The sequence below is a fragment of the Mugil cephalus genome, chromosome 11 (genome assembly GCF_022458985.1).
Source record: "Mugil cephalus isolate CIBA_MC_2020 chromosome 11, CIBA_Mcephalus_1.1, whole genome shotgun sequence".
Lineage (NCBI taxonomy): Eukaryota > Metazoa > Chordata > Actinopteri > Mugiliformes > Mugilidae > Mugil > Mugil cephalus.
This window is the reverse complement of record NC_061780.1, coordinates 16,212,557-16,228,920: the sequence shown is the minus strand read 5'-3', so window position 1 is coordinate 16,228,920 and position 16,364 is coordinate 16,212,557. Positions and strand designations below refer to the sequence as shown.

Sequence of the window (16,364 nt, the reverse complement as noted above, 5' to 3'; positions counted from 1 at the left end):
CGCTGAAGTGAAGCATAACTTATGCAGCCATGAATATTCATTAATCTTTTTGTGTGTGTGTGTGCGTGTATGAATGAGTCCTCGTGTGCTCTGTAATTACCATCTATAGATTTCTCAATTTGAATTCATTTTTTAACCTTTTATGACCTTTGATGAAAGTCTGCCAACGCTGTCAGGCCACGTTCGACACTGGAGCGCTGCTGTAATGTTTTGTGCTGCTGAAATCAATAGACTTACCCTGTAGCAGCCCTGCATATCGCCAGACACAGACCGTGAGGGACATCCTGATGAGAGGAGGATTTTATTCTTCTTTCACAGCCTGCGTTGCACCTTCTCATATTTTAAGGCCACCATTTGCTTATGTATAAAAATAATGCATAAAGGACGGCCTAGTTTTTGGAGAGCACGTCTTTCATCCCAGATTCAAGCTTCCGGCTCTTGTTGAAGCGTCCTTGAGCAAGACAGTAAATCCCTTCAAGCTGCAATATTGCTTTCTCAGGCTGAAAGTGCACTCTTATTTGAAATGAGCTTAGAAAAGCTATTATATGAGCTATTATCAAAAGTAACCAAGTAACAAATGGAGTATTAATCACCCGTGTTTTAAAAGATCTTAATTTGCCACAACTTACTTTTGCTTCGCAGAGTACAACCTCGAACCCTGCCAGGATCCTGGAACACCTCAGTTTGGCTGGCACTCAGGCTCCAGGTTTGGGATCGGTGACTCGCTCTCCTTTTCCTGCAACACGGGCTATCGTCTGCAGGGGGCGAGGGAGATCGTGTGCTTGGGAGGTGGCCGCCGCATGTGGAGCGCCCCTCTGCCAAGGTGTGTGGGTACGTGGTCAGCTGCTTTTATTCTGTTTCCTCTCCTGTTCGTGTATTGCCGAATGTGCAGTGTTAGCCAGCGTCAGTTTTAAATGTGTGTGGCATGTATATGAACTTTTCATTAGATGTTCAGGACCTCCATGGGAATTGGATGCACTTAAGCAGAGGCTACAATTAAAAGTATGGGCCTGTGATTAACTGATGTCAGCCGCTACGTTGAAACTGTCTCCTTTTGCACCGAAGGGTGCTCAAGGGCAGGTCAAGGGAGAGCAGTTGAGGGAAAATGCCGCGGAACTGATTCCCTCCACATAGACGCTCAATTACTTTACTTGCACATTTTCAGCTCTCCAGAGATGTAGTCATTTCCTAGCAGAGACATTGTGTCTTTTTAAGTAGCACCATCACCCTATTTGTCGGAGTGCCTGGCGTGTCGTAGAAGTCAGATTGTTGTTATTTCAAACAAGTAAACGTTAAGGAGCAGATGAAGAGAGAAACTGCTTGTACTAATGTTTCACCTGTGCGCTGATTCAGAGCAGTTAGTTCTGGAAAGTAATTTTCTTTACTTTTTGTCTTGTCAAGAAAGCTAGTAGGCATTTAGTAGTCAACTCGCAGCTTCATAATTCAGTGCCACTTGATTATTATGATGATAAAGGAATAAAAATGGATGGACACTTGGATAATTACAGTCATCCGAGTAAGACGTTTTGAATTATACAGTTATCTCTTTAGTAACACGCTGATGGACCAGTCATGTAGTGGCTCTAGTGAATATCCGACACAAGGCAGCTGATTGTGTCTGTTGTCTGTGTGTTTGTTCCCTTGCAGCCGAGTGCGGGTCGACAGTCGCCAACAACGAGGGAGTTCTTTTGTCACCAAACTATCCAATGAACTATGACAACAGCCATGAATGTGTGTACAGCATTCAAGTCCAAACAGGCAAAGGCATTAACATCACTGCCAGCACCTTTCAACTCGCACAAGGTGACATTCTCAAGGTAAAGGCACAATGCACTCAGTCCTCTTTGTTGACAGAAAATAGATAAACCAGCAAATAAAGAGCTTTTGTTGGTCAGTTCAATTACTGTCAAATTTGAATTGGTGCACAGTCAGTTAACTATATTAGGAAGATGTGGGTGCTTTTTGCTATGTGCGACGTGGAAAACTAGTAAAGGTATTTTTTGGAAAAGCACCAGACAGAATACAGAATTGTTTTTGCATTGGAAGTCAGAGCTAAGGTCAAACTACAGCAGCAGTATTCCTCTAGGAAGCAGAGGGATTCTTTTCTTTGCTCAGTGGCATTTTAATAGCCTTGGCAAGCGCCACAGATGTGATGTAAATGACTGTGTAGACCCCACTTCACAGCTGGATTGCACTCTTTTTAGGATGCAGATGTCTTATCTAATGCTGCAATTAACAGCATTGTAGCCTACTATCTGTTTCCAGTCATGGGGTGGCGTAGACTGTAATCTCTTGTGCTTCCTTTTTGAGAACATCTGAAGTGTGGAAAGACATGTAAAACGCTAAATTGCCTCGAAGGAAATTAAGAACCAAATGAAGTGCCTGTCTGTCAAGAAATATTCGGTATACAGGTGTACCTGCGGATATAAATGGGTTCTATGTTGGCAAATGATTCCCAATGGGTCTGGGGATCAAAAATATTTAACAACAGCTGGATTTTTTTTAATTTTTATCTTTTTAAATTCAAATAAAGTTTTACTGTAGTCGTAATCAAGTCTGATAACATTGAGATTTCATTATGGAACATTTTTCAGCCAGTACAGAAAAACAAATACTGGTTCTAATTGTTTATTGGTCTGTGCATTGCATATACAGGTGCTGGCCAGTAAATTAGAATATCATCAAAAAGTTGAATTATTTCAGTAATTCCATTCAAAAGGTGAAACTTGTATACTGTATACTTTCCTTCCACACATAGTGATATATTTCAAGTGTTTATTCATTTTCATTTTTCTTATTACAACTGACAGCTAATGAAAACACCAAAATCAGTATCTCAGAAAATTAGAATATTCTGAAAAGGCTCAATATAGAAGACACCTGGTGCCACACTAATCAGCTGATTAACTCAAAACACCTGCAAAGGCCTTTAAAAGGTTCCTCAGTCTTGTTCTGAAGGCTCCACAATCATGGGGAAGACTTCTGACTTAACAGTTGTCCAAAAGACGACCATTGACACCTTGTACAAGGAGGGCAAGACACAAAAGTTGATTGCTAAAGAAGCTGGCTGTTCGCAGAGCTCTGTGTCCAAGCACATTAACAGACAGGCGAAGGGACGGAAAAAATGTGGTAGAAAAAAGTGTACAAGCTCTAGGGATAACCGCACCCTGCAGAGAATTGTGACGACAAACCCATTCAAAAATGTGGGGGAGATCCACAAAGAGTGGACTGCAGCTGGAGTCAGCGCTTCAAGAACCACCACGAAGAGACGCATGAAAGACATGGGATTCAGCTGTCGCATTCCGTGTGTCAAGCCACTCTTGAACAAGAAACAGCGTAAGAAGCGTCTCGCCTGGGCCAAGGATAAAAAGGACTGGACTGCTGCTGAGTGGTCCAAAGTTATGTTTTCTGATGAAAGCAAATTTTGCATTTCCTTTGGAAATCAAGGACGGAGGAAGAGCGGAGAAGCACAGAATCCACGTTGCATGAGGTCCAGTGTAAAGTTTCCACCGTCAGTGATGGTGTGGGGTGCCATGTCATCTGCCGGTGTTGGCCCACTCTGTTTCCTGAGGTCCAAGGTCAATGCAGCTGTCTACCAGGAAGTTTTAGAGCACTTCATGCTTCCTGCTGCTGACCAACTTTATGGAGATGCAGATTTCACTTTTCAACAGGACTTGGCACCTGCACACAGTGCCAAAACCACCAGTACCTGGTTCAAGGACCATGGTATCCCTGTCCTTGATTGGCCAGCAAACTCGCCTGACCTTAACCCCATAGAAAATCAATGGGGTATTGTGAAGCGGAAGATGCAATGCGCTAGACCCAACAATGCAGAGAAGACGACTATCAGAGCAACCTGGGCTCTCATAACACCTGAGCAGTGCCACAGACTGATCGAGTCCATGCCACGCCGCATTAATGCAGTGATTGAGGCAAAAGGAGCCCCGACTAAGTATTGAGTGCTATACATGCGCATGCTTTTCATGTTCATTCTTTTCAGTTGGCCAACATTTCTAAAAAAAAAAACATTTTTTTCATTGGCCTTTTCAATATTCTAATTTTTTGAGATGCCAAATTTGGAGTTTTCATTAGTTGTCACTTATAAATATCAAAATTAAAAGAAATAAACATTGGAAATACATCGGTCTGTGTGCATTGCATGAATATAATGTACAAATTTCACTTTTTGAATGGAATTACTGAAATAATTCAACTTTTTGATGATATTCTAATTTACTGGCCAGCACCTGTAGAGGTGTTGTGTGTGTTATGTGCATCACTGCATATCACCACGTAAACCTGCTCAAATGATCAGAACGACCTGGCAGATCTTTACTGGGGCATAATTAGTTCACTACAGACCAACTCCTGATCAACTTTCCCTCACAGACAATGTTATGGGTGAGCTAGACCTTGGCACAAACCACAATACCTCTACAAACTGTACCTTACTCCGGACTTGGGGAATTTTAGTACTTAATTATTGAAGAAGAACATTCAGTAGCTATTTTTCCACATCATGAGTCCATCATCCACTTTAGTTTAGCTCTACAGTGTCAGATCAATAGGAAGAATTATGCTCCAGTCAAATTTTGACATTTAGGATGTAGGTTTTGCAATAAAGATACCATTAAAAAACAGGATATACTGTTCTAATAGCTCCCATTTAATTGTTGTTCTCTTTCCTCCGCATTAATATTTAATTGTTGCTGCAGAACCTTCCATCAAGTTTCTTTCTGTTTCTGAATATAGCTGTATGACGGAAAGGATGGTGCAGCTCCACTCCTTGGCACCTACACGGGCTCTTTGATGCAGGGTCTGTCCCTCACCAGCACTTCCAACTATCTGTGGCTCGAATTCTACTCTGACCATGAGATGACAGCAGTGGGGTTCCAGCTCATATACCACAGTAAGTCACATTTCATTTCCCATGCAGAGGGTGGGGGCAGGGACCCTAAAGCTTTTCCAAATGAGTGACTTTAGCCTCCCTTCAGGAGCCAGACATTTCAAGTAGCAGAATTTAAAAGAATTTTTTAATTGACCCTCACCCTGCTTCACTGTGTCTCTCACTGTCAGGGTATCCATTAAACACAGCGTGGTGTTTCTGCTCCATGCCTGCTGGAAAATTAGCTTTCTTCTTTCCCTCCCTTCCCTCTCTCTCTGCCTCTCTATGCGGATCTTTTTTTTTTCCCCTCTCTTTTCTTTTGGCCTCCACTCTTGCAATTAGCGTCCATGCCTGCCTAACTGTACCTTGTTAAAACAGGTGAATTATTGTCAGGACTGTTTGAAATCACTGTGGCTGGGCTGTGTGCGTGCATGCACCGCATACAGCGCGTCCCTCATCCAGATACAAGAGTGCATGTATGTATTGAAAGTTACGGTCATCCCTCTAAGTGGGCCAGTAATAGATAGGTTTTGTTTCTCTCCCTAATTGGCTTGCTGACTGTGCGTTGTCGCTAACCATTCCTAATTTATTACCGTGACGAGAGAATGTTTTGGTGACGATGCATTTTGCCGACCAATTTAAAGTGTTTTTGTGTTTCACCTGCAATTGTGCTCTTTGAATTTTTTTGTGTATGCCAGTGGGTTTTCTCGGTTCGTGAGAAGTTGTTTTAACTTTTGGCCAGTTTTGAACTTTAGAGCTATGTGAAAGCAAAGAAAGTTTCTGGCCAACCCACAGTTACCAGCCCTACAATTTTCAGTCTATGATAATTATACCCAGTGTTCCAGGTACAAGCAGCAACGTTTTTACAATACAGTGCAGTTTAGTGTTACTCATGAACATTTCAGACTTTAGATCCTGACAGACCTTCAAAAACAATAAGAAAATGTCCTTTAATCAGGGATGTGCGCTCGTTTGTAACAGCAAAACAAATTGCCATCTGTATCTAAATGCAAGTGCAATTAGTAGGGAAGAAATGGCTTAATTACAAGCTGCCATTTAAGTTACAGAATAACCCATAATTAATTATTGCATAATTGGATTTCATTTGTGCTTTTGTTTCAGGGATGTGCACAAGGTAAAAGGCATGTTGTTAGCTGGCACCCTTTACCCATCTCAAAGCGTAGTCTTTATTTGATCTTTTCAACCAGTCTGAATAGCCCCTTTCAACATGGAGAGGCTTGAGTGATGTACAGCGAGAGGGCAAGGAGAAGGTGTTGGGATATGGTCAGTTTAAATCTTGTCTGAACATGAAACCTGATCATGTTTTCATGACTCTTCCACCAAAAGTGCAGAGGTAATTTTCTAAATGTGAGCAGTAACTGCTGGAGATTTATACTGGGCAAGACACTTGTAATGCTGCCATAACATCTGGCATGGGCATGGACCTCGCTGTGAGCAGAGAGCATAAATCACAGCTGTTTTAGCTTTATGTGCGGCTACTGTTGCTGCATAGCTGAACATTTATGTTTAGTACCTGGAAGAGAGGGACACATATAAAGGCCATGGCCAAGTTCAAACGTCGTGAGTTATTACAGCGTTTTCCTGTTTGTGGCTTGTTTTTTTGAACATCTTTCTTAATAACCAAAAGGTTTCCAAGTGGACGGGCTGTTTGTCAATCGTTTCCACACTCAGTTGAACATTTAATTGTGAATGTCTAGCTGTGGCCTTTGTCCAGAATGGATCTTCTGCTGCCAAGTAGTATAATAGGACTGTAAGCCCTCATCTGTGCTCAACCGGAAATTAATTCTCAAAGCTCAATCAATAACTTTTTACAATGCAGATAAATGGTGATATGGTACTAGTTTAAAGAATGACTGATCTCCAGTGGGCTTGGTTAAAAGCTGATGTATAGTTTGGTTAGCGTGTGTATTATTTTTTCCAACTCATTCTTCCCCACCCTTCTTTCTGTCTTTCTCTTGTCCATCCATCTTGTACTTGTGCAGGTTTTGAGCTCTCCCACTGTGATGATCCAGGCGTGCCTCAGTTCGGCTTCAAAATCAGCGACCAGGGTCACTTTTCTGGAAGTGCCGTCACGTTCGGCTGCGACCAAGGATACACTTTGCACGGCAGCAGCGTACTCAAGTGCATGACTGGCGAGAGACGAGCATGGGACAATCACCTTCCATCTTGTATAGGTAATCCTTTGGTCTCTGCCTGTCCCCTGGCCCACCTCTCCTTCTCACTCCCACTGTTTGTGGCTTATGTTATCATTCTGAACAGGCACACGTTTCTCAGCTAGGTGTTAATCCTAAGGATTTATCTCAACATGAATTCTACTTAATTGAACTTTGCTGAAAGAAAATACATTCAGTGTGATTTTGTTAAAGAATATAAAAAAAACTCCGATGTTTTATTCTGAGACATTGATCTTTTTTGTGTTATTGATTCAGAAGTGGCTCTTCTCTATAGTGAAAAACACAGAATTACTGCTTAGCCTCGACTGTGCTTCATTCGTTGTCTCTGTAACTTAAAAGTCTGAATCCGCAATCAATCTGCATTTTTCTCAAGGTAAAGGCACGATAATCAGCGTATTCATTTTATACTGAGTAATGGTCACGAAACACATTCTTGGCCATATTTTCAGAATTTCGAACATGCTGAGACAGGAAGACGGAGAAATGATAAAGCGATTACCTGCATGCTGTTCAAGTATGGAACGTGTTGTGAAGCTGTTTCCTGATGTCTAGGAGTGATGAATTAGGGTAAAAAATTATTTAGAAATTGTAGATGTGTGCAGAATCGCTCTTTAAAATGCCTGTGTTCTTTCGCGTTTTTCAATGAAATTTGACTTTGACTCAGCATCGAGGCACATTCAACACAATGACAAAACAACTAAATTAGTCAGTAGATTAACACGTGTCTCTGAATGCTCAGTGTTAATGGTGAGCGTTGTTTCTGTGAACTGAAAGCGAAATGGAATCTGTAGTCATGTCTCCAGGGCCACATGCTGGTTCCCGTTAAGGACTTTTACATCTCCCCAGTTTAACGATACTGATTATAGCTCACCACTGCAGTGAGCTAATGCAATTTTCCTATTAAGTGCCGTTTATTCTGTAATATAAATCGCAGGATGAGTGAAAAGAAGACGTAGACAGGATGATAAGATATTCCTATTGTCATTAACAGTTGTAGGAGTGTCCTCTCTGGTGTGCGTGGCCCATCCTATATGGACAGACTTTTTAATGTTAATTAATAACATCAATAATAACATCATAAGTCTTTGTTGCTATCTCAGTAAATTTTAAGAACAGTTTATGCATGTTGGCGCTTTTGGGGATAATCGAGTATTTTGTGTTCACTTTTGTGTACGCAGCGGAGTGTGGTGGCAGTTTTAAGGGTGAGTCTACTGGGCGTATCCTGTCTCCTGGGTATCCCTTCCCCTACGACAACAACCTGAGATGCACCTGGACACTGGAGGTTAACCCTGGTAACATTGTGAGGTAATTCCAGCTGCTGATGATACAACATGTTTGCAGATTTACTATTGTCTTTCTGTAGTGCTGCTTCATTTATAACTATGTATATGTATATGTATATATCTATATGTATATATGTGTGTGTGTGTGTGTATACCAATTTAGTGTTTTTGTGTTTCACCTGGAATTGTGCTCTTTGAATTTTTTGTGTATGCCTGTGTGTGTGTGTGTGTGTGTGTGTGTGTATATATATATATATATATATATATATATACAATACTAGATACTATATTATTAATAGTTAACATTTAGAATATTCTCATTAAAATGTGAGATAATTTATCAACACATGCATATTGTATTGAACAGAGTCACCCATAAAAGATAATTGAAAGTAATAAATAATAAGTAATTAAATAATTACTCCCACCAAGAAATGAATATATTAAAAATAAGTCAAAAAAGGCAGTACACAACATTCAGATGATGTATGTAATAACACTAGAGGGACTTTGTTGGACAAGAAGCTGCATTTAATACACTAGCAACATCCTAAGAATGTTTTCATGAGATGTCGTAAAGTTCACTTTAAACATGAAAAATTCTCCTCTAAAGTTAGATGTCATCGAGAGAAACAGCCTACAGCAGCTCCATTAACAGAGATTGGGATAGGGACTTTGTAGACACTGTGACAGCACCCGCGGGAATCTTCCTGGGACATGGAAACACTTTTTTTCCCCCTTGTTTTAGAACTCCTAGTATTTCTGTGAAATAAACCCCATTTGGGCTTAGAGGTCGAAGTAAACATGGTATGATTTCATAAAGTCTGCCACACAGCCTTTGTCAGAAAAGCTGCTTCAGGCCATCTCTTGATGAGATTGCAGATAAGTCTGGGGTCTTGTACTGTAACTGTATGTCTGACTTGGACAGAAATTGACTGATGATACCAAATCTCATCTGAAATGCCCAAAACTATAGGGGCAGTGTTTTAGTTTATAATTCTCATTAGAACTTAATCTCAATTTTAATCTGGCCAAGTCTACACCTATTTGAAATTAGTTTGGGGATGCAGAATTGTGCAAGAATTGGTCTGATTTTGACTTTTTCACTCTTGAAGACTGTATGCAGTGTAAGTGATTTGATTCAAACTGACCTTAAGCCAGACTAAGACAACCATCTCTTATGCCCAACTCTTTCAGTCTCCAGTTCCTTGCATTCGACACAGAGGCGTCCCATGACATCCTGAAGGTATGGGACGGGCCTCCTGAGAACGAGATGTCTCTGAAGGAGGTCAGTGGCTCGCTGCTGCCTGAGGGAATTCACTCCACTCTCAACATCGTCACCATTCAGTTCGAGACTGACTTTTACATCACCAAATCTGGATTTGCCATTGACTTCTCAAGTGAGTATATTTTTGTACTTTATATAGTTTGCTTGCTGTTAGTGAGAGTCGCCAGCTTATAATAAATGTAGAAGTATGTCATAAATATACTGCAAGCACAGATTATTCTTAAGCCTTAAGCTGGTTCCTAATATGTGCCCAGATGGAGCTTTTTCGTTGCATGTTGTGTGGAGCTCTCAGTATTTTGTATGATCTCTATCCATGTCTTGATGAGCAGTGAGAGTCCCAGCTATTTTACAGATCATTGCTGCAGTGACACTAATGGAGCCTATGTGTTAAGCTGTCAAAACCACACACCTGGAAGCTAATGAAACCTAATTTACGCCATGTATGATGGGTTTGTAAATGTTTTCGTTAGCAAACCGGTATGGCAGCCTAATTAAAAAATCAATTATATGAGATTTACTGCACTGCATTGCGAAATGGAATTGATTCTGCAGATACATACTGCACTTAACTACTCTGTTTGCCTAAGGCTGCTGCTTTTCAGCGCAAAAAAAAAAAAGTAATAGGGAATGATGGTACTAACAGTCTCTCTGGGTTGCCCCCATTTATTTCATTTGGAACATTCGTCTCATTCTAGTAAAATTCTCTATAGAATTCTAGAGTCTATTGCTCTTTACATTTAACATCTGTTGCATTCAAATCCAGTTAACACTACATAAGTATTTCTGTATTTCATTGTATACCAGAGTTCTAAATCTGTTGACTGTGGTGATGTTTTGCTATTGGAGCAATGGCATTGTTGTGTTTTACACTGGTAACTCTAGTAATAGAGTAATCTACAGTAACTGACCGAGCTCACGGCAGAGAAATGAGTGTTACAAATGTAACTAAAGCTATGAATTGATTGCTGCTGAATTAAATGGAAACGCTGAAACATCTGAGGAAAGTTTCTGATTCTCCAGATAGTGCAGTCTAAAAAAACAAAGCAGCAGCACTGGTGTAGCTTTTCTTTGTTTGAGGAACCCTGAAATAAGAAGGCACCATACAATGTAGGCATACGTCATATGCATGTGTCAACACTAGCTGTGTTTCCTTTACAGTTTCTCATAAAATAAAAACAATATTTCTGAAATTTTCAATTGCGCTTTGTACATGTTTCCATTGAAAAGTGTAACTCTTGTGAAATCTCATCTCACAATATCCCATAATTCTCTTTAATTCTCGTCACGTGAGAATTAAGTTTGAGGAAAATGGACTTCAGATGACTGGTCACATGACTTCCTGTGTCATCTCCGTTGATGGGGAAATGCGGAAAATAAGCACTTTTGCAATAAACTTATATATCGATACAGCGTACAAGTGTATCTCAAGTGATATTTGAGAGGATTTTGAAACATAGGCGTGTCCATGACCAGAGTTTTATTGCTATATTTAGGTTTTTGCGCATTTCTAGGGGTAATGGAAATGCAGCAACTGTTTGTGTAAATACTCGGATTGCCAGGAAGGGGAGACAAAACGTCTGCACTGTAGCTTTAAATAATTGCCTTCGGTGAAACATCTCTTCATTTACTGATTGACAGCATCTTGTAGATAGCAACCATAATTCTGTCAAAAAAGTTACATTCATATAATCCTTTATGCAGAATTGAGGTCAAGTGTGTCTTTATTACTGGGTGCATTAGGTCCATTGTTTCACAGGGATAAATTAGTTTATCCTGCTAGAATCTAAAATTACATAATTAAATCTATTGTGCTCTCAAACATCAGAATAACTGTTGTCTTTTTATTTCCTTCTCCTTATTTCAACATTTTATACTGTTAGATCTATTCATATTTTGATGGGGTTAAAAAAAACAAAAAAAACAATGGCAGCACTGAGCAGCAAACTGCAATAAACTTAACAGTGTTAAGTCTCTCAATAAAGTCTGTCGGGATGGAGTATTTTAAGAATCCATCAGATTTTACCAGATCATTGTGGAAGCTCTGGGCTGCCGCACAGCTGCGGTTTACCGAAAGCTATTAGGAAAACATGGCAGGATTTTGACTGATAGTGATCTTCTCTATGCTGTAACTCTGTTTGAGCAACAGTTTCAACTTAACAGCTGTCAGCCACACTATAAAACTCTGTGTGTGTGCAATAAGTCGGTTCTTTCTTTCTCTTATTGATCCCTTGTATATTGGATCTGCACATGTGTCTGGTATTTGTGAGTCACATGTATGTGTTGCTCTTCAGGTTCCCTTGCGACAGCCTGCAGAGATCCAGGTATTCCTATGAATGGCAGTCGCAACGGAGAAGGGCGGGAGCCCGGCGACTCTGTGACCTTCTCTTGTGATCCAGGATATGAATTGCAGGGAGAGAGCAGAATCACCTGCATCCAAGTGGAAAATAGATACTACTGGCAACCCAGCCCTCCAAGCTGCATTGGTAAGAGAGAGGATGATAGTGTAAGCTAGGAAAAAAAAAAAGGGGGGAGTGTGTGGAGGAGATGGATAGGAACATATAGATTGAAGGAGAGAGGGTGTGAAGTATAGGGGATCAGAGTGAAAGAGCAATAAAGAGCAGGAAACTGAGTATGTCTATTAACCAGCTGTAATTCTGTAATTCTTTCTCACTGATGTCTCCAGTTGTGTGTAGGATAAACAAGACTCTTCAGATATGTTTGAGCTGTTGCCAGCTGTTATGTGGACAAATCCACTTCTGCTGGTGGTTAAAGACGGAGTTCTCTACAGTCTCCCAACACATTGTCTTATTAGAGCTTAACAGCTAATTACTTAACAATGCAATTAGAAATAATTACACTAAGTAGGACCAAAGAAACCTAGATGTTCTTGAGCTGCTGCCAACTAGTCTAGTAGAATTTTTCCCTGGCCTGGAAAGAGCTCGTCATGTGCAGGTCTTGCAGTGCAATTATGAGATAACACAACTCTGCATAATGTAAGGGCACCAAAAGCAACCCCGCATTTGCAACTTGATGTAAAATGTGAGCCGCCCCTTTACTAAACTAAATAAATAAAAACGCCACAGTCATCGTTGGGTTACACTTTGTTTCGCAGCTTTTAGTGTGTTAAACCAAATCATCAAATAACACGTGGAGCCATTAGCGAGGCTTTAGGATTTTGTTCTGAATCAATAAAAGAATGTCATTAAAAATCACATAAATAAACATAATCCATCCAGATTTTTCCACATTTATTAACTGGTTATTAAATTGACTGGTTTGACGTCTGCTGCTTCATTTTAGTCCCAGCGATATTTATGAACTGTCATATAGTAATTAAGTCTCTATTCTTCCCCCCCAAAAAAAGCCTCAATGAAGGGAAGATTTCTATCAGTTTTAAGAAGGAGAAATCCATGTTGTTGGCAAATACATGCAACCGCATGTCGTTTCAGTTTGTTGAAATGACTAAAAAAACGTATATGTAGAGCAGCGATGAACTGTGTAGCCTTTCGTTCTAATGACCACATTACTTTTGGTCTGCAGTACTTGAGCTGAACAAAACTCATGTTTAACAACGTGTTTATGCTCATTTCTTATCTGTGCTACTGGTGACTTTAGAAAGTAACCGGACAAGTACAAAGACTTTCCTATGCTTGTTGTATTCTTCATTTTGTTCATCTCTTTTCCCTTTTTTTTCTTAACCTCTCAAGCTCCTTGTGGTGGGAATGTGACGGGGTCGTCTGGATTCATCCTCTCTCCCAACTACCCACACCCTTACCCGCACAGCAAAGACTGCGACTGGCTTATTGCAGTTCACTCCGACTACGTTATTTCCCTGGCTTTCATCAGGTAATATCACAACATCCTACATGGCCCATTTCAGTTATTTAAATCAATTACTTAAAAAGAAATTGGGAACTGGAGTTTTTGTATGACAGGAACGACTATACAGATTTTGGGGAGGAAAAAAATAGTTTTGTCTCTTAACTACATGGTCCAACAGCTTACAGGATAAGGCTTTCCATAAACCCATGCCATGTTTGTAACTTGCCTGAAACAGAAAGGACTGACTTCTCAGCGGATGCTCGGTGGCTCAGTATGTGCCATGGAATTGCTTGTTTTCTGCAGTGGAACCGGCTATAACGTCACAGTATTGAGCAAAGTTGGCCATGTGTGTTAAGCAGAATACCTGAGTTAGAGTCCAGGTGGGTTGAGAGATAGGGGGAATGCTGTCTTGCCTCTGCAGACAGAATGAAGACAGGCATTCCTGCTACTTTGCAGAAATGTGGTGGGAAAAAAAGATTTCTGGATTAATACTGTATGTCAGAATTGTGATATGAGTCCATCTCGTTTCCAGCGCCAGATGATACCCAGACCTTATGCTTTACATTATTAATTACAATCTAAGCATGTAGCGTCAACGCCAGCAGGGCTAACTCATGGTTGTGCCTGAGGGCAGTTTTTATAAGGGAGTCTTCTTTATACGATGGGGTGTTATTTTTATAGACATTTCATGGAGGGCTAGAGAAGGAGCGGAGGTACATTTGTTCTTTCTGTACAACAACACACCTTCCCTGTTCTGGAGGTGAAGGTGAAGTTGCTGCCGTGTGTCTTTCTCAACTTTGTCCTTCAAAACAAACATCTAATAGCGTTAGCACAATGCTGCTTTCTCTCTTGGGAATATCAGATGAAAGCATGGAGTTACGATTTTAAATTGGAATTGCCTTGATCCAACTCAAATGCAATTATCTCCAAGCTATTTACATTTTCGTCATAAACCACGCTCATTATTTTGAAAAGGCCCCCCTCCTCCCTCACTCTCTGCAGCATGTGATTTGATATACAGAGCTACAATATGAAACGATCTCTTCACACTGCATTGCCGTGTTGCCGTCTGGGAAGATTTTGTGCCACAGCAGTGTCACAACAATTTAATCTCTTCTCACCTCTTGGGGGAGATCTCTTTTTTTATGTCTTTGTCTGGAGATGCAAAACAAATCGCTTGGCGTGACTCACTTCTAGCACCGCAGCGCATACTTTCATTTTGAGACCTTAACGCACTCCAAATCTCCCCTACAATGACGTGGTTAAGACAATAATAGCTGTTTTATCTTTCATTTGTCTGTTTCTTTCTCTCGTCACAGCTTCAGTATCGAGCCCAACTATGATTTCTTGTACATCTACGATGGGCCAGACAGCAGCTCTCATCTGATTGGCAGTTTCCAAGACAGCAAACTTCCAGAGAAGATTGAGAGCACTTCCAACTTCATGTACCTGGCGTTTCGTAGCGACGGCTCCGTGAGCTACACCGGCTTTCATTTGGAATACAAAGGTGCACTAAAGGCCTGTGCCTGTACCACTGTGTGCATTTTCACTGAACACGTTCTTTTATTACAGCAGGGGATTTGGTTTGATGTATATGATTCAGAAATCATGTCTTTGAAGTATGATACTGCATGCAGACACTCTTTCTAATCTTGATTCTAGCTGTGAGAATAGAACACCATTCACCCTCATTTCTTTACACATGATTACCATAGTAATTCAATTTTAAAATCCGTTTTGTTAAATCAAACATACCCTTGGAGTCTGTATGACAGTTTATACCTATCTGCTTAATTATGTAGCCCTCTCATTATAAACTCTTTTCAGTGCTGTAAAAGCTTTTGTTTTTGTTTGATTGGCAGCAAAACTACGGGAGGCGTGCTTTGATCCGGGGAATGTGATGAATGGCACCAGAATGGGTATTGACTACAAGCTGGGATCTATGGTGACATTTCATTGCGAGGCTGGCTACCTGCTGGAAGGCTACTCCACTCTGACATGTGTCATGGGCAACAGCAAGAGACCAGAGTGGGACAGAGCTAAACCAAACTGTCAAGGTTAGTTTCAACATTTCACCAAAGCCTGACTAACAAGGTGCTGCTGTTTGGTCAGTATTTGATACCGTGTTTGACACCAAACCTTAAAAGAGCTGGGACATTGTTCGCATTACTCTTGTGGAATGCAACAAAAGCAAAAATCAGAGGACTGAACTCTGCGTGGTGGCACAGATGTGTAACGATTTACACTGATGCCTCAAAGCAAGAAGTCGACTGGGCCCCTTCTTTGTTGAGTTTGCATGATTTTCCTCTGCCTGTGTGGCTTCCTTCCACAGTTCAAAGACATGCTCGTTTGGTGAACTGGGGATTCTAAAATTGGCGCTATTGTTTTTTTGATGAGCATGAACAAGGGGGTCAGTGGTTTAGTGGTTTATAAGGTAGTTATAGAGGACACAGATAAACACAGATAATTACCTTTGACTGTATAAAGATGGACAAACCCTCTGTGACGCCTGCAAGATTCCTGAAATGATTTGAACCACCACAATTACCTGCCTATGCAAACATATATATATATATATATTTATATTTATATTTTTTACAAGTTAGCGATTGATTGTCCCATTAAAAACAAATCTAGACTTCAACCATGAACACTGCAGTTCCAATTAATCTAAACGGAATAAAAGAAATGGTCAGTGAGAACGAGCACAACACTAATACATTCATAATAATATATGGCCCTGACTTCATGCCCTGACTGTAAGGCAACCTTTGTGGTGAAGAAGAATAGACATGACTAATTACTGAAAGTATAAAAGCCCACGTATTTGTCTGCTGCATAAAAGGTCTGTAGAAGTAGTTTATGTGCGAACTAACAGTGGTTGAAGCAAC

The 16,364-nt window shown here is 40.6% G+C and overlaps 1 protein-coding gene across 5 annotated transcripts in view; it reads left to right on the top strand.

The window, feature by feature from the left end:
- LOC125016588 (CUB and sushi domain-containing protein 3-like) overlaps window positions 1-16,364 on the top strand; it is a 211,037-nt gene that overhangs the window by 85,418 nt on the left and 109,255 nt on the right. For all 5 annotated transcript variants that reach the window (XM_047599156.1, XM_047599152.1, XM_047599153.1 and 2 more), the window contains 10 exons: window positions 643-831; window positions 1,648-1,817; window positions 4,753-4,909; window positions 6,889-7,080; window positions 8,259-8,385; window positions 9,561-9,763; window positions 11,943-12,134; window positions 13,359-13,497; window positions 14,793-14,980; window positions 15,336-15,530. In XM_047599156.1, coding sequence (XP_047455112.1) covers window positions 643-831; window positions 1,648-1,817; window positions 4,753-4,909; window positions 6,889-7,080; window positions 8,259-8,385; window positions 9,561-9,763; window positions 11,943-12,134; window positions 13,359-13,497; window positions 14,793-14,980; window positions 15,336-15,530 — 1,752 coding nt within the window. The remainder of the gene's footprint in view (window positions 1-642; window positions 832-1,647; window positions 1,818-4,752; window positions 4,910-6,888; window positions 7,081-8,258; window positions 8,386-9,560; window positions 9,764-11,942; window positions 12,135-13,358; window positions 13,498-14,792; window positions 14,981-15,335; window positions 15,531-16,364) is intronic.